This window comes from Nymphaea colorata, chromosome 11 (genome assembly GCF_008831285.2).
Source record: "Nymphaea colorata isolate Beijing-Zhang1983 chromosome 11, ASM883128v2, whole genome shotgun sequence".
Classification (NCBI taxonomy): Eukaryota; Viridiplantae; Streptophyta; class Magnoliopsida; order Nymphaeales; family Nymphaeaceae; genus Nymphaea; species Nymphaea colorata.
The window spans coordinates 3309829-3334362 of record NC_045148.1 but is presented as its reverse complement, the minus strand read 5'-3'; the positions used below and the strand labels follow the sequence as shown (position 1 = coordinate 3334362).

Sequence of the window (24534 nt, the reverse complement as noted above, 5' to 3'; positions counted from 1 at the left end):
TGGCACGCATCTAACGATTATATGCGCTGCCGCGTGCATGGATGGTGCTGGTCCATGGAGTAAACCAGTGACGAAGCCCAGCGACTCGACTTGCAGTCGCGGCCGACCGACTCGGCGCGGTTGTTAAAGGATGAAAATGATCACATTAATATCGTTCCCAAATAAATTTTGGCTGTTTGTTTCACCGATTATCAAGATATACGGTTTAAGGTCGAACCCTCCTCCCTTCCACTTACCATAGTTTTTCCATCTAGCATGCATTTAATCCATGCTACAGTGGATCATCCAAAACACATCTTCTTATGCAGCCGTGAATCTTAGACCCAAGGCTATCAAGCACCAAATGCCCTCATTTGGTAGCATTTTATCACACGGATGTTTTTTCCACAGAAAAAACTCCAAGCACACATCGATGCTGGAAAACGGTACGGTTGGGAAATGTCAACTTCTTCCAAATACAAGCAGGGCCAGGATTTTTTCTAGGGTCGGGCCAAGACGATTTGCGGGTCGGGCCAAGAGGAGCGACCGGTAGGGCCAAACTAAAAAAATTTGATTTTTTCAATGTAAAAAACAAAAATTTTCTTGGGCTCACCCGGGCCATGGCCCGGGTGGGCCCCCCCTTCCCTCCGCCCCTGAATACAGGTAATGTTTGATAAGCCTGGGCATCAAGCGGGCCCGACCCAACTCGACTCGAAAAACCTAAACCCAAGCTTGGCCCAATTAAATTTTAAAATATATTTTTAATATAAAATGATACATAAACATAATTCATTATAATAAAATATGATATATATATTAATCAAAAAATTAAAAAATAAATTATCAGGCCCGAATCGGGCTTATCGAGCCCACCCGGGCCGGCTCGATCGACAATGAGTCAGGCCGGGCCGGATCCCTTTTTCCTAGGCCCAAGTTGAGTTAGGTACTCAACGGCGGCCCGGCCTGGTGGTTTGAGCTTGAGACTTTCTAGCAAGGGGAGGAACTAGTGGAGATATTTATTTGTTGCAATGATATTTGGAACGCCTTTTTATATATTATCTTCACGAGCTTTACTCAAGTTTAAACGAGGCCTAACTCAAACTTGACTTATTTGCTTAATTGAGCCTATTTTTTTAACTTGAACTCAACTTTTTTGGCAAACGATCCGAGTTTAACCAAGCGAATTCGAGTCGATTCTGGGCGAAGCTAGTTATATACACTTATCATGAATGTTCATGTGCCATTTTAATAATGACAAAAGATGTCCATGATTAAAACAAAAAGAAACTTTTTGTAGGGAAAAAAAAATCACAAAAAAAAAAGATTTGGGGATTCGATCAAAGTAAAGCTTGCAAGTCCGTATATGCATATCGTTATGACCAATATATTCCTCTAAGTGATAAAAAAACATTTTCATTTGTTTTTATCTCACTCATAGTGTTATCTCATTATCTCATAAATATTTTATTACACCATAAACATTATCTTATGCTCATGGGTAGTGTTATCTCATACATCCATCCATTATTTCATTATCTCATAAATATGTTGTTATGTCATACACATTATCTTATACTTATGTTTAGTATTATCTCATACATTTCTCATACATATTTGTTATCTCATACACATTATCTCATACCTATTTGTTATCTTAGATATATTTATTGTCTCATACATTGTTATTTCATACACTTGTTATCCCATGCACATGCATATGCAATGTTTGGGCATGAAAGTAAATGTGCATATTGGTAGTAAGGTCCACATCCAACATATGCTTGTTACATGCATGGGGGCGGCATATAAAACTCGGCCTCGATTCTCAGTTTGCTATTGAATGATCTAAAGATGACACTCTTGTATCAGTATACTATAGGTTGCATTGCCCAACTACCATATATAACTTGTGATTTTCCTTCAAACACCACAAGTACTTCTGGAAAGGCTTCATGTACGTTGTCGTGTCAAAATAAAATGATGTCTAACATTTACATGCAACTACCATCAAAAGATGCACACACTATTGAATTTATAATCTATAAACATTTGAGATATTATAGTTATTCTCATATAATTATTGCTTCCTTGTTGAGATGTTTGTTTTGTGTTTTTGGCTCCACTTATGGTGGTAGAAGCATTATCAGTCAATGGACCATCTTTAATGAGAAATTGCTCCGCATTTGGTTTGTGTAGAATGATGAAATTGTGCAATGCATATGTAACATTAACAAATTGAACTGATCTTCGAAACAAATATTCCACTTGCATTTTAAATATTAGAAACTATCCTTTCAATAAGTCAAATGTTTTTTTTTCAACTATACTTTGAAGATGAATGTCTATGATTTCATAATTTTTTTGGAGTTCTAAACACATGTGCACAGTGCATTAAGCTTAGACATGTGTTTATTGTGGCATGAATATTGATGCGAGAAAACTAGCAATGTTTGGATAACCCCCATCAGCAAGATAATATTTTTCTATAGCAAAACAAATTGTTCAAAAAAATATATATTACCTATACAATGTTTTAAAGGTTGATGAAAATACTTACTGTTGAAACAGTAAAAGCAAGTAGAACAATGAACAAATATGGAAGTAACATGGAAAACCCCTCAACTAGAGGAAAAAAAACACGGGTGAGGAGGACTGGCGCCCACTAGCAACGAGACACTCTTTCTCTAGATTTTCATTCACACTTGAAATTAGGGTTTACAATGACATAAGTAGGGCTTTAACAAGAACACCCATTGGACCGGGTCGAGACCCAGGCCCATACATTAAAACACATCAACACTTCCCCTCAAGTTCGGCATACATATCAAACATGCCCAACTTGGATACATTTTTCTCAAACAGAGTAGAATGTAGGGCTTTAGTGAGGATATCAACGGTTTGGTCTTCAGACTTCATGTAAGTAAGATTAATTCTTTGACATTAATTCTCTCACGGATGAAGTGACGGTCAATCTCAACATGCTTTGTTCTGTCATGTAGCACAAGATTGCTGGCTAAATTGATCACAGACTTGTTATCATAGTACATCTTCATTGGTCCTTCAGTCACTATTCCAATATCATTCAACAATACTTTAGCCATATTAATTATGACACTCTCATAGCAACAACTCTATATTCAGCAGCTGCATTAGAGCAACAACAAACATATTGTCTCTTGTTCCTCCATACTTTCCTCCCAGGTAGACACAATACCCTGAAGTAGACCTTATAGTATCAACACAGCCCGCCCAGTTTGCATCGGAATACCCTTCAATCTCGATAGACCCTTGTTTCACATATAAGAGCCCCTTGCCAAGATTCCTCTTTAGGTAGCACAAGATCTTGTCAACAGCTTTCAAGTGAGTATCTATAAGAGCATGCATGAACTGACTCATCACATTTACAGCAAAGGTAATGTCAGGTCTAGTGAGAGTAAGATATATTAACTTTCCAACCAGACGTTGATACCTCCCCTTGGTCTCTTCACAAAAAGGTTCTCCATTCCTAATATTGAGCTTGTGACCAGCATCCAGAGGAGTAGAAGCAGGTCTATACCCTAGTTTTCCTGTCTACTTCAGTAAATCCAAAGTATACTTCCTTTGATTCAGCACAAGGGTCGTACCTGATTTGGCGATTTCAATACCAAGACAATACCTCAATTTGCCAAGGTCCTTGTGATCAAATTCGGCAGCTAGTAACTCCTTTAATCTTGTTATTTCATCTTCATCATCACCTGTAACAATCATATCATCAACATAGACTAACAAAGGAGTAACCTTACCCCCTTCTTCTTCATAAATAGAGTATGATCTCTATTTCTTTGATTGTAGTCATGTTGTTTCATTACAAGTCTAAGACGTTCAAACCATTCTCAGAGAGATTGCTTAAGCCCATATAAAGTTTTCTTCAGTTTGCAATATTTTCCTAGTTCTTCATATTTTGGGGGCATACACATATACACTCCTCTTCAAGATCTCCATTGAGAAAAGTGTTCTTAATGTCAAATTGATACATCTTCCATTCCTTCATCACTGGTAAAGAAACGATAACTCTAATAGTCTTCATCTTTGCAATAGGAGCAAAAGTCTTCAAATAGACAATTCCATATTTCTGATTAAACCTCTTGGCAACAAGGTGAGCTTTGTACCTCTCAATACTCTCATCTGGTTTGTACTTAATGGTGTAGACCCACTTTGATCCAACCAGATGAGTCGCTTCAGGGATCTTTACAATTTCTCATGTATTGTTTCCGCTCAAGGCTTTCATATCTTATTGCATTGCATGAGTCCACTTAGAATCACTTTGAGCCTCAGTAATAGTCCTGGGAATCACATCCAAAGAAAGAGATGATACAAAACATTTGTACTTCTTGCTCAGCCTAGAATAAAATATGAAGTTACCAATAGGGTGTTGAGTACATGACCTAACACCCTTTCTCAGGGCAATGGAAAGCTCTTCATCTTCAGTTGTGGTCTGAATGTCTTTTTCAACTGGTTTCTCCCGAGCACGACTTGGGTCATCCAGAGAAAGAATAGCATTGGGATTGAGCGTAGAAGTCTCACCATCAGCCACCTTATCTGTGTGTACTTTTTGCCTAGAGTAAACCTGCCCAAACAAGAGATTACGTTCCTCCTCAGTCCCACTAAAGTACCTTTAATCCCTCTCATGCTCAAACACATTTACAATTGCTTGACTCTCCTCCCGCATATATTCCAGAAAATTTGTGAACTGAATTTCTCGGCTTGGAGAATACTCTTCCCTTGGCATAGACTTCTCCCCTGAAGATGATTCTCACCAAAATAAGAGACATGTTCCAAGAAGGTGACATCCTTAGTAACATACACACGACCATTGGTAGGATCAAGGCACATATACCTCTTTTGAGTAGGAGAATACCCAACAAATACACCCTTAAACAACCTAGGATCAAGTTTTTAACATTAGGATTGTGATCATGAATAAAGCAAACACATCCAAAGACACAAAGTGGGAGGAGAAAGGGTTGATGACTCATTTGAAGCATAGAATGAGGAGTCTGCCCATTTAGTACATGACTAGGCATACGATTAATCAACTATGCACTAGTAAGAACAACATCACCCCAATAATGTTTTGAAAGATTCCTTTGAAACAGGAGGGCCCTTGTGACATTAAGCAACTGACGATTTTTCCTCTCAGCTACCCCATTTTGTGGAGGGGTATAACTGCAAGACATCTCATGAATAATCCTCCTTTTGCGAAAGAAATCTTCTACATATTGACAGACGTCTCATGAACAATCCTCCTTTTCTGAAAGAAATCTTCTACATATTGAACACATACTCATGAGCATTGTCAAACCAAAAGATCTCAACAGATTCTCCATATTGGGTCTCCACAAGAAGGATGAAGGTCTTTATGACATGAGGCACTTTGCTACGGTCTTTCAGCAAGTATACAAAGGTACTCCTTGAGTAATCATATATAAAGGTTATAAAATACTGAAAACCATGACGAGTATGAATTCTTGAAGGCCCCTACACATCAGAATGGATCAAGGAAAAAACTTCATTAGCACGGCTGGTGGAAATAAGGTATAAAGTCCTAACATGCTTGGCAAATTGACATACATCACAAGATATCATAGATATGTTATAACATAAATAAGTAAATAATTGTTTCAAAACACCAAAAGAAAGATGTCCAAGGTATTCATGCAAATACAAAAACAATTGAAGGCAATCCTCTCTCTTCTTCTCTGTTCTGCTGTCATAAGAGTTGTGGTCACATAGATAGGTAGTCGATATAAACCTTTTAGATTCAAAACTCAAGCTATTAAAGGGAGGATTTTGAAATAAAGGAGTAAAGATTAGAATAGTGAAGCCTAGGATGGAGTTGTGAGCAAAAAGACAATAAACAAATATGATTGAAATCAAGGAAGATGAGAAGATTGAAGGCAAAGATGGAACTGAGAGCATAGGAGAGCAAGGATCTCAAGGGAGTGAAAGGGAAGTAGATGGAGGGGAAAAAATGTATCTATAGATGAGAGTAGACAAGTGCAAGGAGCAAGACAATACCGAAAGAGATGGAAAGAAATGAGAGGAAATGAATGAATTGAGAGAAGGCTAGAAGCATCCTGGTCCTATCACTTGCCTCAAAGTAAGAATGTAGGTATTACTGTGCTAATAGTGTATGGTGGTAGTTTTCATTGTTGCATTCACTTGATCCTATACGTAAAATGTTTTTGATTTACTTACATATCCTTACAAAATAACTGTGGCTACATTTAGTGGAACATAGTGCTAGACTTGTATGACCATCTAAGCAACTATCACAAGAAGGGACTGAAGAGGATGCATTTTGGCAATTTCCTAGACCACAACTGCTTTACATCTCGAAAGCTGGTGTGTGCTCCTACCTACAAGTAGAACTCTAGGACAAATAACTTAAAGTTTAAAGATTTTGGTCACTGGAAGATGTTACAAGAATTGTGGGCTTAAAGTGTCCTAGAGGGGCAATGGTAAGAAGTAAAAGTGCTGCCACAAAGATAAGTACACAACTTTCTCAAGCATGTGAGAGGACGAATTGAGCAACTGTCTAAAAGCTAAAATGAGATCCATAATGAAGGTCTTACATCTAAAAGATAAATGGATGAACCATTCATATATAGGTTTATTTGTTAAAGCTTTTCAAGAAATAAGTTATATCATTTTTTTGTTTAGATTATGTGTATTTAGTGAATTTTCTATGGCACAAATAAGTGCAAGAGATATGCAGTTCATTGAAGACATATATTTTTTGTATACCTTTTGATTTTTAAAATCTAATTTACAAAGTGATGCATGAGAAAATGATTGATTACTACTGTTGAACAATCAACAATGCATATAAATGACCAATTCATATGTATGTCATTAACTTCTCAAAATTTTCAGATAAATGGACATGAGAAACCAACAAATATATAATTGATATTGTATATAAACAATTGAGCAATGCATGAGAAAACAAACTACTATAGTTTATTAATGACTGATTATTATTGGTGGGTGACCAGTATACGACTACACATGTATGTACGACTTGTTGTTCGCATGGGAAAATGAATTATTAGTATTTATTAACAAAGAATTACGGTTAGTTGGTGATCAATATACAATTACACACACACACACACACACACACACACATATATATATATATATATATATATATATATATATATATATATATATATATATATATATATATATATATATATATATATATATATATATATATATTGCTCTTTAGTGAGGGATCAATATTGATGATACATACATACAAAAAGTTGAGTAATGCATGAGAAATGAACAAATAAGCCATCAGCGATGCATACAAATGGTTGATTGATGCATGAAAAAATGAACCATTACTGTGTATTACAAACATTATTTTAAGTGTGTGACAAATACATGGCTATATACAAATATGCGACTCCCTATTTAGTAGATGATTTAATTGACAATGCATATAAGAAGTTGAGTGTTGCATGAGAAAATAAGTATATATACCATAGGTGATGCATGCACATATATTGATAACAACATATGATAAATTTCCTTTGGAGAACGACTTAAGTTCATTACCAATCAAAAGTTTTATAGTAATGAACATGTAAAAACGACCGATTTGCTATTCTAGAGGCACTAACTTTTCTAGTTAGTGAGCAATCAATTGTGTACACAACTTACAGGATCACCCAAAGGGAATCAAATGATAGAGAGTTGCATTGTTGAGAATGTACTTTGAGTTAGAATGCCAATCAACCACCCCTAAGGGAATCAACAGAGAGAGAGAGTTGCAAGAATTAATCATGTCACTTTTTTGCAATTGTCTTTTCAATGATGCCTCAAATTTATATAACTTTCTACACTTGGCTGGGGAAGTGTCTTGATAGAGAAGTGAACACTTATGTCTAGGAGTAGATGTTGATGATATTGATGACAAAAATAGAAGCATGGACTTTTATGGATTTCCATATAACCCCTAAATGGCGATCATATGGAGTGCTAGATTGTTAAGTGGAACGAAAATGTGAAGCACTTATTAAGTTTATGCTTATCTTTTAATGATCCTTTTCTTGTTGTTGCTCTCAAAAGACTTGGTTGTCAAGCTCACGTTCACTTCAAGGAGACAATGGCAAGAACTACGAGGTTGACCACTTGAATTATCTGCGATTAGTTGGATGTTGCACAATAATAATATTCCACCGAGTATGCATAACCTGAGTACGACATGCTTATGCACAACGTCTCCTCTAGTCTCTTTTTTTCCTTATGCAACTTTTGTTGTTTCTAATCTAGTGTCATTCTCTCATCCATGTCTTCGAGTTGCCCCTCCAATCTCATTTCCTTAATTTTCCTACAAAAGTTTCCTCCATACAAAGATGCCATTTGGATTGTTCTTTCATGTCCTTTTCTTGGGTTGGCATCAACTCTGGAATTGCTTCATGCTTCCAGTTCCTTCTTGTTGGTATTGGATGTGGATTTGCTAGACAGTTGGTTGGCTCCTGCCTGCAATATGGATATCTTCTCCACGGATGTTGTTTTGCTTGCCTCAACTTCCTCACATCCAATAAACACACAATGTTGTTCATGGCCGAAGATTTGCTAGACATCGCTCAAGTAATGCACTTTCCTTGCTGCTCCTGCACCTTAGCAGCCGGAGGCACTAGAGGAGGCTTGTATCACTTGAATTGTTCTGTTCTTTTCCCTTACAAACTTTTAATTGAAGATATCTTTAACATATGCTGTCTATTAATCTTTTAACTGCTTTTTCACAATCTTATTCTTTCTTTATTGTCTACATGTGCATGCATATAGCATCCTTACACCCAGTTTTTTTAAAATTGCATCACATTGGTGACTATGCCCACATCCACATGCATGTGACGTAGCTTTTATGCATCACACTGGCTCTAAGGGGCACCTTAAGTTTAAATTTCAAACTTTAAGGGGGATGCTTGTATGTAAAAAATGGAAAAATAGTGAAGTTTTTATGTAAATAAAGTAAAATTTATGGGCTGGTGTAGGCAATTGCCTACACTAGCTACAACACAGCTCCGCCACTAGTTTTATGAACTCAACCAAGTGCTTGACATTACAAAGCCACACTTGAGATCACAATTTTGTCTCCTTGCACCGGCTCATTTTCATTATGCTCGTGTACTGATCGACATTTAAATTGCTTGATAGGGTTCTCTTAAATAAAGTAAATTTTGTGGGCTGGTGTAGGTGCTCAGCCACTGGTTTTATGAACCCAATCAAGTTCTTGACATCTACAAAAGCCATGATTGTTATCAAAATTTTGCCTCTTTGCACCGGTTCCTTTTCTCAATGCTCGTGTACTGATCGACATCTAAATTGCTTGATAGGTTTCTCTCAATTTTGTATAGCACAGCCGCAAGTTTGACTGGTAGTTCAGTTCACTTTCCTTGTGACCAATCAATCGGATCCATCCGAACCTCCGATTGATCCAATCCAGATCCGATCCGCTCAACGGTGACGCGCTTCAGGCAAGCGCTTCCCCCTTTTTGCCGCCGTTTTTTGTTTCTTCGTTCGGCTTGTGCTCGTCACAATTCGACCGAGAGAAGGATTTTGATGGCTTCAACGAGTGGAGGGTTGCTCGACGAGGAAGGACTGAGGTCTCGCCTCTCTCAACTCCGTACGGAATTCGCCGTCTTCGATCGCGTTATATTCAAGCACAAGAACCAGCATCGCCGGACAGCCTACTTCGGGCGCCTCCTGAAGGTCTCCCTTTCCGTCTCCTAGTTCTTTATTCTATTTGTCTTCTTGGAGGAAATCCTGGGTTTTTCTTTCTTTTCGCACGAGTTCGGTCGGTGAGTGTGGGAATGGGATGCAGGTGAGGCGGGACCTGCGCCTCCTGAATTCGGCGGGATTGGAGGAGATCCTGAAGCTCGCGTTTCAAGTTATACGTGGGAAGAAACCCAGGCAGATGATCTATGTTCTACAAAGGTAAACGAGAAACTGTTATCTTTGTTATTTTTCCATTTATTTGCTTGAATTTGGTTGTCATCTTCCATTTTTTCCCCGTGTTTTCGCGCATCTCAGTGGCGGAGTTGACCTGCGTGATTGAATTGTCACGAATTCACATTTTTTAAAGAGTTTTTGAAACGAACTGTCCAAGTGTGTACGCTGTGCACGGGCTTCTTAATGCATGTACATCTTAAAACTGTTTGGTAATTGGCAAATTGTTTGACAAATGGTCTTGCCTTCCTGTTGCTTGCAGTGAATGCCATTGACTAACTGCATGCTGCTTTTGGAAAGTAAGTTTTGTATAGTAATATATCTCAACACCAAATCTCCTTTTTACTGAAAGATCGCAAAGAGAAATATGTTTGTTTTAGTTTAATATTTCCGATGGAAGCTGCTCCCTATTTCCTGCACACATGTGCCTGCCTATGTGCGCTCGATGTATTTGGCATTTAGAGCTGCCACCAAACACATGAATGTCTGCATGTATACTATCTGAGCTAACCAAGAGGCATCTATGTATCCATGATCTTTCAACCTTGACCTATAACTGGCAGTAATGTTGCTTAGAAACCTAGTTTCTCGTGGCTTATTGCTGAGTTCTTACTCCAAAAGGAGAAGATCCACATGTTGGCTGAGCTTGGAGATCAAGTCTTCTTCTGTTTCCTCATAAGAACTCTCCCTCTCCTGTATCTTTGGTGACAGTGTATATTTTATGGTGTTGCTTGCTTGTTGTGACATACTTAGGACCTAATATCTTCAGAACTGGCTTCTTTATATTCAGCCATTCGTTTTTGTTACATTCTTTGGGACCTGATCTCTTGTGGAGTGGCTTCTTCCGCTTCAGCCTCTTGAACATTTGTCATTCCATTCTGTTTCTCATCGAAATCAATGTCTTCCTCTGCTTCCTGATAAAGGCTCTCCCTCTCCTGTATCGTTGTTGTACATGTATCTTTGATGGCGTTCATTGCTTACTTTCACAATCTTTAGGACCTAATCCCTTCCAAGGTGGTTTCTTTAGGTTCAGCCACTTGCTTGCTGTTTCATTCTTTGGGACCTAATCTCTTATGTAGGGCTGCACACGAGCCGAGTCGAGCTCGAGCTCGAGCTCGGTCGGCTCGAGGTTGGCTCGACTCATATTTAGTTAGCTCGAGCTTGACACGAGCTTCAAAACTTCAGCTTGAGCTCGACTCGAGCGACTGCCTTCGAGCTCGAGCTCGACTCGAGCAACTCGTTTAGCCTGTTTATTATCGGTTTCCTTTTTTGCTGCGTTCGAGGGCTGGCAGACGACGTGGGGAGGAAGAAAAGGGTTCGTTGGGAAAAGAGAAAAAAAAGGAAGTGGGGAGGAAGAAAAGGGCGTGTTGGGAGAAGAGAAAAAAAAGGAAGTGGGGAGGAAGAAAGGCGGCGTGTGGGAAATGAGAAAAAAAAAGGAAAAATGAACGTGGCGAGGAAAGAAAAAAAGGGGAGGAAAAAAAATGTGATTGAAAAGAGGGAAAATTTAAAACTTCAAACAAAAAAATTAAGAGGAAAAAAAAGGAGGGAAGATTAAAAATGTCAAATAAAAAATGAAATTAAAGTCGAGCCGAGTCGAGTTTAATCGAGCGAGTTCGACTAACTCGAACTCGACTCATTAACATACTCGAGTTCATATTTAAGCTTGAGCTTGACTCGTATAAAAAACGAGTCGAGCTCGAGTCGAGTTTACTCGAGCGAGTTAGAGTCGAGTCCGAGTTGGCTCGACTCGTTGTGCAGCCCTACTCTCATGGGGTAGCTTCTTTAACTTCAGCCATTTGAATATTTGCCATCCATTCTATTTCTCATCAAATAAATAGGTTCCTTGCTTCTTCACTGGGCAAGAGGATAAGCTGGTTACCATGAGGAGATGGGCTTCTCTATATCTCACCTGTCATGCATGAATATGGTTGGATTAGGTCACATGCAAAAGTTTGTTTGATGTCTCTGATAACTATTTAGCTTTGGGATGCACAGGGAAACGAAAGAAGAATGATTGACTTTCAACAAATTTCTGTTTGTGCTAGGAGATCAGATCTTGCCATAAGATGTTCTCTAAGTATGAGTAACCTAAATGACATACCAGCTGCACTATGGAATTGACCTTATAGAAAAATAGAAGGTTAATGAAAATCAATGAGCTTTATTAGTCTGGACTCTGGTTAGTGGGGATTTTAAGATTGTAGCTTTTTGATTAGTGAAAGTTTGTTTCAAGCATATTGGTGATTCTTTTAACAGATTGAAATGGGAAAGCAGTCGGGAACGGAAGCATACCTTTCTTGACAGGTTACTTGGTGTTGCTCGCTTATTATCTCAGGTTATACTTTCATTGTGTCTGTTATTTCACTTGGATATATCTTTATATATATTGACTGATGAACACCATCATTTGATGGTCACTTGTGCTTTCTTGCTGCAGATGGTGGAAGCATTAATAAAGTCAGCTGTGTATCCTTTCCAACTTTTGGTTGTCATAGCTTGTAAGCATTCACATGTTAATGCTACTGTGCAAAACTTCCCCTGAACTAGGATGAGCTAAAACCTTGATTTGTTAAGAAAAATTTATAGAAAAATAACAAAGGGTCAACATATATTTTTCCATTCAAGGAAGGTAGGCATGTCAGCAACAATATAAGCTGTACTTTGTTGCATCTGGAAAATCTTTGATCTCTCAATGGACAGTTGTCTTAATCAACCATGGGAACTCATACCAAATTTTGGATAAATTTCTGACTAGCATCAGTGACTATTGAAGGACATCACTTTTTGTACCATTCATTTTGCTTTGTTGACAAGTCCTTACAGTAAAATCTTAACTGTGGTGCATGCAAGTGATTGAGCCAAAGTCTCTGTTTTTATCACAATACGTTTGATGGAAAAAACACATTTATATTTCTATTTTTCACATTCATGGATGCTTTATCAGTTATCTCACAGTAAACATTTTGCAGTCAACTGACAACTGTAGGAGGTTGTTTGTCTGAAAGAGTCGTAAGTTCTTAACTGCCCACCATTGCCTATATCTCTCATGCGTCAAAATGAGATTTTGGTGTTTAACAAACATCTTTTCTTTTGTTATGGAGAATATGAGTTGAAGCTTGATATATCGAGAAGCCTGAAGAAATCAATTTGCACCCTTCCCTTATCAACATGCCACAAAAAAAAAGGGAAGATGATCAAGCTGAAGCCACCTCCCTTATAAATATTTAGGAATTCCTCTTCTTCGCTGTTAATTGTTAAATTCATGGAAAAACACTCTCAAGAGCTGGTGTTAAAATTCTTCGGAAGGCAGATATGCTAAAAAATGACACTGCAGACATATGAATTTATTTTATCAAACATGTTCTTTATTAGTTTATGAAAAATAAGCTTCGCTTTTCAAATTTAAAAATGATAAATTAGAATCAACAACTGTAGTGGCCCAACCAAAACTGAGTTGAATGCTGTTGCTGTATGGAAAACATTCAATATAGTACTATTCCCAAGTCATTGCACATGTGATGTTATAGCAAACATTGTAATTTTGGGCCAACTCAGCTACTGATCGTAAATCTGGTTTCACTCTTAAAACAAACTTCACAGAGCAAATATGAAGTCTAGACTCTAGACCCAGATTGATAGAAAAATTGAACAAACCTATCCTAGCATTTTTATCCATGGCACTTGGTAAGAGGAAATAAAGAGGCAAAAAGTACTTGAGATGAAAAGATTCTTGTGTTACAAATAATCCTTCTTAGTTCTTATTAAAGGCTTGATGTGGAATGGAAGATTCCTTAACATTATATAAACTGAAAATCAATAATCACAAACTTGTGAGCTTGCCTGTGACACAAATAGATGATGTCGAGTCTGTTGCACAAGCAGGCTAATTTGATTTATGACTAGGTCAAGTTAAATTCTACCCTCTGTCACATAGGCATGCCTAACAGGCAGCTGCTTACTGTGCTCGTAATTTAGGACAAGGGTGTGGACTGTGGATAGATGGGCCTGACATGATCAATGCTGTGTCAGGTGTAGCTAATGGGTTATGCTCATTTTGTTGTCCAATTCTGGGCTTGATCATCTCTGACTTGATTTTATTATTTTTTAAAGTCTTTTAAAAGTGAAGATTCCTTAACATTATATAAACTGAAAATCAATAATCGCAAACTTGTGAGCTTGCCTGCCGACACAAATAGATGATGTCGAGTCTGCTGCACAAGCAGGCTAATTTGATTTATGACTAGGTCAAGTTAAATTTTACCCTATGTCACATAGGCATGCCTAACAGGCAGCTGCTTACAGTGCTCGTAATTTAGGACAGGGGTGTGGACTATGAATAGATGGGCCTGACATGATCAAAGCTGTGTCAGGTGTAGTTAATGTGTTATGCACATTTTGTTGTCCAATTCTGGGCTCGATCATCTCTGACTTGATTTTATTTTTTTAAAAGTCTTTTAAAAGTTTTTAGTAAACCCTTTTCATTTGTTTTGCCCTTTTCTCTTTCAAACTTTTAATTGTGGGTGTCTTTAACATATGTTGTCTGTTAATGTATTGACTAATTTTTGACAATCTTATTTTTTTGTTTGCGTGTTTTTTGCTTGCATATAGCAGTTCCCTACAGCCCATTTTTTTGAAATTGCTTCACACTGGTGTTGACACCCACATCTACACGCATATGACATAGCCACATAGGTTTCATGTGCACAATCAAGTTCCTGATATCTACAAACCCATGCTTGAGATCAAAATTGTAGCGATTTGCGAACCAGATATTGGTTCCTTTTCTCTATGCTCGTATACTGATCCTTTAGGATTTTGTTCCTCCATCTATGGTTATGAAAAAAAGTCTAGAAATTCCTTGATAAGGTTCTCCCATTTTGTACAGCACAGGCATTGCCTTGTTCCCTTTTCCCCTTCTTTGATTAATCTTTTCTTTAAGTTATTCTTGTAAATTAGAGATAATATCAGATATATTTCTATTATTTTCTATTGCATAGTGATTTTACTAAGTACTATGCTCGACAAAAATTGATTACATGTTGAGATCTCTGTTGCCATTTAGATCCTGCTTAGACTGTTATTTTGCAACCCTTAACTTTTTTGCAGTGAAATATCATCCTTACTTGCCATGAACTTTTTTGCGCCCTTTGCATTAACAACATTATCATTGCTTGGTCGCTTTCGTGTGCTACTTCAGCAGGTATATCCTTGTGAACTTCTTTGCCATAATAGCAGAATCATGAAGGTTTTACCCTTCACCATGTAAACAAAAAGATTGGGTGATCAACATGGTTGTGATGGATTTTATTTAATGCTGAATGCTAATTTGGTTGAGAGATACTTTTTAGATTATAAATTCAATGCCACGGGTGTTGCTTCATTATGACAAGTCTTTAATCATAATCACCTTAAATTTTTCAGGCATTTTTTTTTCTGTATATAGCACAACTGAACAAACAAAACTTCACCCTACTGAATTAATAAAGTCTGGGTTTACATCTCTTTTCAATAATAAATCAAAGCAAACATTACTTCATGAATTTAAAAACTAAGGTATCTCATCCTAACCTACTAATGGCATATTGGCTGTCGTAAGCCTCTAGCTTTGCCATCTTGTCCTCTCTATCTGCTCTCTAACATGATAGCACCTGAAAAATTCCCTGTACCGGGTGAGAACTGCAAACTTTGTCCTATAGTCCATCCAACCTTTGGTCTAGCTTGCTCACACTTAGGAAAAAGTCAAGATCAACCTGTACGGTTTTGAAATAACAAACAGATGCATGCATAATTACTAACAATCCATAATATACAAATAAACCAATCACTGAACTGAATGTGCTTGTGAAAATACACATATAGATCTATATTTCACACGCAAGGTAAAACTCTCAATGATAATAAGAGTGCTCTAAGGCACTAAATACTAAATTGTACACTAAACAACAAGGCAACTAGCTTCTATTTAGCTCAAAAGGAAGGGGCCAAAGTATCAATATATAGGCCCAAGAGGGAGCCATTGGGTTCCTAACAGCTAGAAAATTAGCTGTTGGGAAGCCCAATGGGTGTATCTCCGCTAAAGTAATTGAGCTGCAAAAGGAGGAGAAAAAGGAAGATACAAAAAATAAATACACAATACTTACAAAAAATAAATACAAAAAGGATACTTACAACAAATAATTGAAAAGATTATTATTTCTAACTTCCTAACACAGGCTGGTGAAGAATATAGTAATTGATGTAGGAAAAAACAGACATAAAAACTATGGAAAAAATACCTAGGGCTTTGGAAATTAAGGTTTACCTTGAGAAGAAGAATATCTAAGGAGATGGCTTAGGTTTTTGAGTAAAGGATAGTTTAAGAGTGGGAGGATCCAAAATAGCAGATATCAAGATTAGAAGTTGAATTTGGTTAAAAGAACAGACCAAGAGAAAAACTTAAAAATTCAGAAGAAGAAAACTGAAGATGTTAGGAAGGAAGAATTTCTTGGCTAGATGAGGTCTTGAAGATAGAAATCCCTTTGGACATACCTTTGGAGTCATAACAAGCCCTGAATCTGACTTTGCTTTGCTACCATGTCAGGTTTAGAGAAAGAAGCTTTAAAGCAGAGGAGAAAGCTCTAAGATGGGGCTCAACCTTGTCATGATTGCCATTGTGGGTCATGACTTATTCTCTTCATTATATAGTGTTTGCACTATTTTTAATTGACAAGGTTGTTCTGCATTGTGAGCAGTAATAATACATAATGCAGTTACACAAAGATGGCTATACAGATTGGGCAATAACGCGGTTTGGATGGGATCATATCAAAAACTGATCTAGTCCATCATTACAACATCTTATTAATGTCTGTTGAATATTGGAGGAAGAGAGAGAGAGAGAGAGAGAGAGAGGAAACTTTCTTGTGTCATTCACGTAACCCTAATCTCTTTTAAAAGAGATTAGGGCGTTGACTACATATTTACAATTTCAGTCCACTAAAATATAAGAAAACAATAAGTAGACCCTTGTCTACTTTCTAATATTTCAGAAAGACTCAAATTGACTCTAGAAAACTTTAACACTCCCCCTTAAGCTGGAGCATAGATATCAATCATGCTCAGCTTGTTACATCCTCTCAAGAAATCTCCAATGGGAAGAGCTTTAGTAAACATATCAGCTGCTTGATCTTCAGAGGAAACATGGATCGTGCTAATGATTCCTTCTTGGACCAAGTCTCGAACATAATGGCAATCCACTTCAATGTGTTTCGTCCTCTCATGAAAAACAGGGTTATTTGCAATGTAGGTAGCGGCTTTGTTATCACAATACATCTTCATAGGAAGTTTCACTGAAATTCTCAATTCTACAAGCACTGATTTGACTCATAACATTTCAGCCGCCGTTTGACCCATAGCTCTATATTCAGACTCGACACTCGATCTAGCAACCACATTCTGTTTCTTGCTCCTCTAAGAAATAAGATTCCCACCAATAAAGACACAAAAACCTGTAGTAGATCTTCTATCATTTACTGACCCTGCATAATCAGCATCACTATATGCTTCTATGTCCACACATTCTCCTTTTTGAATCATAACCCCTTTCCCGGGGCTGATTTCAGCAGCCTCCCAATGAACTCACCGAGGTTTCTCCATGAATTGACTAAGCTTATTTACAGCTAAGCTGATGTCTGGACGAGTGATGGTCAAATATAAAAGTTTCCCTATCAGAGATCTGTAAGAACGAGAGTCAAAAGCCTCTGATTCATCATCATGCATATGAATTCGAGGATTCATGGGAAGTGTAGCAGGTTTGGCTCCCAATAACCCTGTTTCCTGCAGAAGATCAAAAACATATTTCCTTTGAGACATCACAATCCCTTTACTACTACGAGCCACTTCAATACCAAGGAAATATCGAAGTTGACCAAGATCTTTTGTGACAAAGTATTTTTGTAAGAACTCCTTTATCCGAGCTATCTCTTGAATATTTTCTCTAGTGAGAACAATATCATCAACATATACAATCAATATCACTATACCAGAAGTCCCTCGCTTGATAAACAACGAGTGATCAAGCTGGGATCTTCGAAATCCACATTTAGAGACAACCTCACTTAGCTTATGGAACCATGCACGGGGACTTTGTTTAAGTCCATAGATAGCCTTTTTGAGTTTGCATAACTTGGAACACTCTCCCTGTCGTTCAAAACCAGGTGGTTGTTGCATATAGACTGTTTCAGAGAGATCACCATATAGAAATGTATTTTTTACATCAAGCTGAAAAAGAGGCCAATCCTGCTGAACTGCGAGAGATATAATTAGGCGAATAGTACCTAACCGTGCCACAGGCGAGAACGTCTTGAAGAAGTCCACCCCATAAGTCTGTGTATAGCCTTTAGCCACAAGACGAGCTTTGAATTGTTCTACAGACCCATCAGAATGATATTTGATAGTGAATACCCATTTGGAGCCAACAACATCACAATTCAACGTTAGGTCCACCAAGTCCCAAGTCTCCCTAGAAAGAAGAGCATCAATTTCTTCCTGCATAGCATGCTTCTATCGTGAATCTAATAAGGCTTGGTGGTGAGAGGTCGGAATAGTATGACTAGCCATAGCTCGATCAAACTGCACCAAACTTGTGCTCAAATGGTCCATAGAAACTGAGTTAGAAATCGGATGCCTTGTGCACTGTCGTTGGCCCTTGCGAATAGCAATAGGTAGATCATCTGCAGAATAGTCATCATTTCTTCCTGAGTCAGTCTTATCATTAGAACTTACCTCATCAGAGAAGACGTTGGTGGGCGGTTAGGAGAGGGACCTTGACGTCAGGTATAGACTATTGGAGGATCAAGAAAACAATCACCTGATGATGGTGGAGAGGGCGGGATTGACTCAAGTGATATTGGGGGAATAGGAAGAGGAACAGACATTGGAAGCTCAGACACAGTGGTACTTGAAGCGGAAAAATAAGGACGAGACTCAAAGAATGTAACATCCGCACTGACGATCTCTTTCTTGGTATGAGGATCAAAACATCGATAGCCTTTTTGATTGGCAGAATATCCAATGAACACACATTTGACAGTTTGGGCAGCAAGTTTGTTTCTGTTTGGGCTCCAGATGTGTGCAAAACAAGTGCATCCAAATACTTTAGGAGGTATATGAAATAATGGTTGATCTGGATATAGTATTTGAATGGGGATGCGTTCTTGGATGACAGACGAGGGCAATCTATTGGTGAGATAACATGCAGTAAGAATAGCATCACCTCAAAAATAGGCAGGCATATGAGTATGCAACATGAGGGTATGGGCCACATTTAGAAGTTGTCGATGTTTGCGTTCAGCAACACCATTTTGTTGGGATGTGTGATGACATGTATATTGTGGCTGGATCCCATGATTGGCATAAAATTGGAGTATAACTGAAGATTTAAATTCAAGAGCATTATCAGTGCGAATATTTTTGACAACAACACCAAACTGAGTTTTTATTTCATTGACAAATTTCTGAAGAATATAGATGACTTCAAACCTGTCCCGTAACAAAAATACCCAACTGACTGTAGTAAAATCATCAACCAAAACAAGATAATACCAGAAACGTGAACGACAGGAAACATGACTTGGACCCCAAACATCAACATGTAGAAGATCAAAGGGACTTTGACTCGATGGACTTTGACTTGAAGGGAAACTACTACGTGTATGCTTGCCTAACTGGCATGCATCACATAAGAATGACTCTGACACAGGAATATATGGAAAAATGTGACGAAGCTTGGACACAGACGGATGACCCAGTCTAAGATGCCACTGCAAAGGAGAAGGCTTTGACATGAAAGAGGATGCAGCAACATCTACAGGGACAGAGAGAAATTAGAGCCCCTCCTGTTCATGGCCGCCAGCAATCATCTTCCTAGTTTGTAAGTCCTGAAAAGAACATAAACCAAGATAAAAAAATGACTCTACACTGTAAATCTCTAGCCAATTGCTTAACAGATAACAGGTTAACAGGTAATCGAGGAGCATATAGCACATGTGTAATGGTCCCAAAAGGTGTGAGATAGATATCACCGCTGCCTAGAATAGGGGACAACTTGCCATCAGCCAACCTGACGTGTTGTGGTGTAGTGAACCTGGTAAATGATAAAAACATCTGTGGATGATTACAACAATGCCTGGATGCTCTTGAGTCAATCATCCATATCATACTTGGGTCACTGGTAGGGGCACCAACAGAGAGAACCGAGTCTATAACAGCTGTGCTGGTTGAGGCAAGAGTAGACCTCCTAGCAAGAACCAGATCATATTCTTCCTTGCTTAAGTTGAGATAATACGATTGAGGTATAGGAGAACAGGTAGGAGACTCAACCATAGCATCTGTAGACTGTGACGAAGTTGCAGTAGATGAAGAAGACCCTTCTGACCTACTACCGTCAGCCATGAAAAAAATTGCACTCGAACACGCAGACCACAACCAAATGATGTGCAGCAGGTTGAATACAAACACAAAAATAGCAGACTTAGCCTGTGGGAATCCACCAAGCACCACACGACTAGACAGATCTGAATGTCCAAGAACTTCTTCCACGACAACAATGGTCAGATCTGATGGCTGAAACTTCTTCACCCAACGACAAAAGACTGATGCTACTCGATTAGCAGCAGTTAACACCTCACAAAGCCTCACTTTACTGATTTCACATTCACGATTTGCAGATATTTCTCCTCAAGTCAAACTGCATCTTCAACCAGCAACATGACTCTACCCACAACAACTTCTCACGTCACACTATACCCATAACCAGCAGATTAACTCTGCCCCACACGATCTTATGCAGCGACAACAAAAGGGCAGATCTGATATATCACGCCACAAATCGTCTTCCATGGCAGAAAAAAAATCAGATCTCTTTAGGGCAGATCTGATACATAACGGCATAGGTTTTCTTCCACGGCAGCAGAAAATCAGATTTGATAACCAGATCTGAGCGGCATAGATATTCTTCCACGGCAACAGAAACTTAGATCTGATACATCCTGATAAGATCCACCATCTTCTTTCACGGCAGCAACTTCATCAACATTTCTCCATGTCTTCCACGGCAACAGCAACACAAGGGTGCTGATCACGTTTCTACATGTTAAACGTGATTAGCCCCTTTCCACCAAACAATCAACTTGCTTGTTTTTTAAACAGCAGGAACCCTAGGCGTGAAACCCTAGTTTGGAGGAAGAGAAGAGAAATGAGATAAGGAGGGAACCCTAGGCGTGAAACCCTAGATCGCACAGCCCTAGGTCCGTTGCTCTGATACCACGTTGAATATTGGAGGAAGAAAGGGACGTGAGAGAGAGAGAGAGAGAGAGAGAGAGAGAGAGAGGAAACTTTCTTGTGTCATTCACGTAATCCTAATCTCTTTTACAAGAGATTAGGGCGTTGACTACATATTTACAATTTCAGTCCACTAAAATATAAGAAAACAATAAGTAGACCCTTGTCTACTTTCTAATATTTCAGAAAGACTCAAATTGACTCTAGAAAACTTTAACAATGTCTATTAGTGAAATGCTGTTATCTGTGTAAAAAGCATCTAAGCATTGTATTATAAAACACATTTTTTCAAAAAAAAAAACCTGTTTTGTACATCAAAAATAGGTCAGCCAAAAACATTGCAAAATGACCCATCTTTTGAAAAAGCGGCCAAAAAGAAAAAAACTCCAAAAAGGCCAAAAAAGCAAGTTTTTTCACGTTTTTTGGCACTTTTTGCCATTTTTTATTACTGCATTTTTATTTTTGCATTTTCTGAATTTTATTTTAGAAATTTTTAAAATTTTTTTAACCAATATTTTCCTGAAAAAATAAATTTGCTATATGATACCCAAGAAAAACCTTGCTGTTTAAAACCTGTAAGCAATATTTGTGACAATGAAGCTAAGTAGTCAAGAGTCCTTGGGCTTAAGGTCCCTAGGTATTGTCCTGGACTTGGCTGCTAGGCATATGCCTAAGCTGTCCCACTCATGGAATGGGTGATTACGTGCTTATTTGTCACTTCTCATTTCTCTTATCCTGTTCAACTTCTGGTTTCCACTTGCTTTTTGTGCACCATATGTGTGATGGAATTTTATGGTTTGCATGTTCTCTGTCTCTGATTTTTTTGTTTGTTTGTTTGTGCATCATACTTATTTCACAAGTGATGATTGTAGAAATGAACACTGCGCCCAGTTTGCTAGTCATTGTCTTTCTAAATTAATCTTGCACCGTAGGTTCTAATACTACACATTCCATTTAGCGGGACTAGAAACATTCTCCAATTCTCCTTCATTCAGCTTGAGTTTAAATTCCCTGTTGTATTATCAGGCTGTAGACATGCAATCCTATTCGGTTATTCCATGTTTTGTTTTCTTTTCATGTAAAACTGAGAACTCAGAAGGCATCATTAGGAATTTAGGACATTTACAACTAAAATATGCAGTTGTCATAGTATTACTTTTTTGATAAATTAGCCATTCAGCTGCTAAAACTCCGTGTATGTGTTTAGAGATTCTTCTCATAGATGTGCTATAAAAGTATACTACCTGTTTTCCTTTTCCATTTTAGTCATGTCATCTTACATAACTGGAAGCTGGAGTTGGATTCTAAAATATTGTGTTGCTATTGATTTTTCCTTTTCGCCATGAAGGTTGTCTCTAACTACAGGTATTTATATTTTGAAATGGGCAGATGTTGCTTGATATTGTTTCTGTATTCAACATGGTGTCCATTCTTGCCAAGAAAGAGCAATCTTTTCAGCTTACTCATGAAGGAGTCAAGGTTTCACACTTATTTCATAATTGTCATATTCTGTTTATCTCAAACTGTTGTGCTTTTGGAACCTTCATGTCGGGTGGAAAGTCACTATTTAGTGACATCATTTTGCCTGTCTATCTATTTTCCAACTTAGAAAATTCCCACACTTACGTGGATCGCTTTTCCTAGTTTTTTGTTTGAGAAAATTGCCCACATATATTTCCTATTTGGGAGTGACTATGCCATTTTATTGTTTGATGATTTCTAAGTTTCTCTGTGCTTTTGCTACATGTATGTGTGTGTATAAGGTTTCCAAACATGGCAATCTTGAAACTCTTATCCTTTATAGTAGTTTCAATTATGAAATGTTTCATGGAATTTATACAAATCCATATTGTTGCCAGGATAGAGAGATGTCTACCGTATAATGGGTGGAACAATGACATGCCCCCTCATATGGGTTTATTGGTGCTAAGGGAGCGAGTCATTCAGTTTTTTGTTGGAAGTTTTGAAGCAGTCTTGTAGGTATCCTACAGAGAGGCTGCAAACGAGCTAGGGTATTTAAGAAGCATAGTGGCTGAATTTTTTTTCGTCTATCTTGGAAAATTTGCTCTCCAGAAACTTCTAGTAGTTGGAACCTAGTTGCTTGCAGTATTTTGTCATCATGAGATGCAAAGCTTTTAAAAAATTATAAATAAAAAATAGGCATCATTTGCAAATGGCAGATATAGACAATTATGGACCATGATTCTTAAGACTGTCTTAGATGACTTATTATGATTGGATTGAACCAAAAATTTTAAATGGTAACACCTTTGTATATAATTTCTCAAAATACAATGTTTTCAACTTTTGTTATTTCAAAGCAGTGTTGTACGTATCGTTTGCAAAATACGATACGATACACCTCCTGTATCGTAAATAGGGGTGTATCGTGCCTTTATCGTACGATACATGCGATACAGGCCCCTGTATCGTACGATACAGACCTCCGTATCGTACGATACGGGCTGATTTCAAAAAAGAGGGCTCAAATCCCCATTTTTCGAGTTTTCTTTATAAAAACCCGCCTCTTCTTCATTTCTAACCTAGAGATTGTGCCGTGGAGGGAAATCATCGATTTCCATCGTTAAATCTTCGTTTTTCAAAATGAAATCATCGATTAAATCATGGATTTCATCGATTAAATCATGGATTTGTGCGTGGGTGGTTGTTTCCCGTTGAGAGAAAAGGGGTTTTTTTAAATCGTGAAGATGAAGATGAAGAAGAAGATGGAGATGAGGATGAGAATGAATATGATGAAGATTATGAATGAGAGTCAAGAGTGCTTTCATTTTATATGTATTGACATTGAACATTTTCACAAGTTCATTATCATCTTGTGATGTAATACATAACATCTAAAACAGTAAAACTTGTTTTTTGATGTGGTATCTAATAGACTTATGGACCTTAATACCTTATGACTTATGAATCTATGGTTATGAAATTATGATATACGTTATGTAATTGTTGACTTGTTGTGCTTTCTAGATTGATATTGTTATGAATTTTGATGTTTACAAATGATGAACCGTAACTTTATAGCAATAATAAATTTATCATTCTGTAAAACATGTTTTTTGTGAAGAACATATTATTCATTTATTCTTGTTTTTTACTGATTTTTTATGAATTTTTCGATTTTTTTCCTATTTTTTCTGATTTATTAAAACAATTTACGATACGGTTACGATACGTTACGATAGGGCGTATCTTAAAGCCGGAACGATA

General features: G+C 37.7%; 1 protein-coding gene across 1 annotated transcript in view; it reads left to right on the top strand.

Moving 5' to 3' along the window:
• Window positions 1-9558: 9558 nt before the first annotated feature.
• Window positions 9559-24534, top strand: part of LOC116264513 (uncharacterized) — a 30459-nt gene continuing 15483 nt past the window's right edge. The window contains exons 1-6 of the mRNA XM_031644786.2: window positions 9559-9750; window positions 9863-9975; window positions 12244-12322; window positions 12425-12453; window positions 15094-15187; window positions 22696-22785. Of these exons, the coding sequence (XP_031500646.1) occupies window positions 9601-9750; window positions 9863-9975; window positions 12244-12322; window positions 12425-12453; window positions 15094-15187; window positions 22696-22785 (555 nt within the window). The 5' untranslated portion in view covers window positions 9559-9600. The remainder of the gene's footprint in view (window positions 9751-9862; window positions 9976-12243; window positions 12323-12424; window positions 12454-15093; window positions 15188-22695; window positions 22786-24534) is intronic.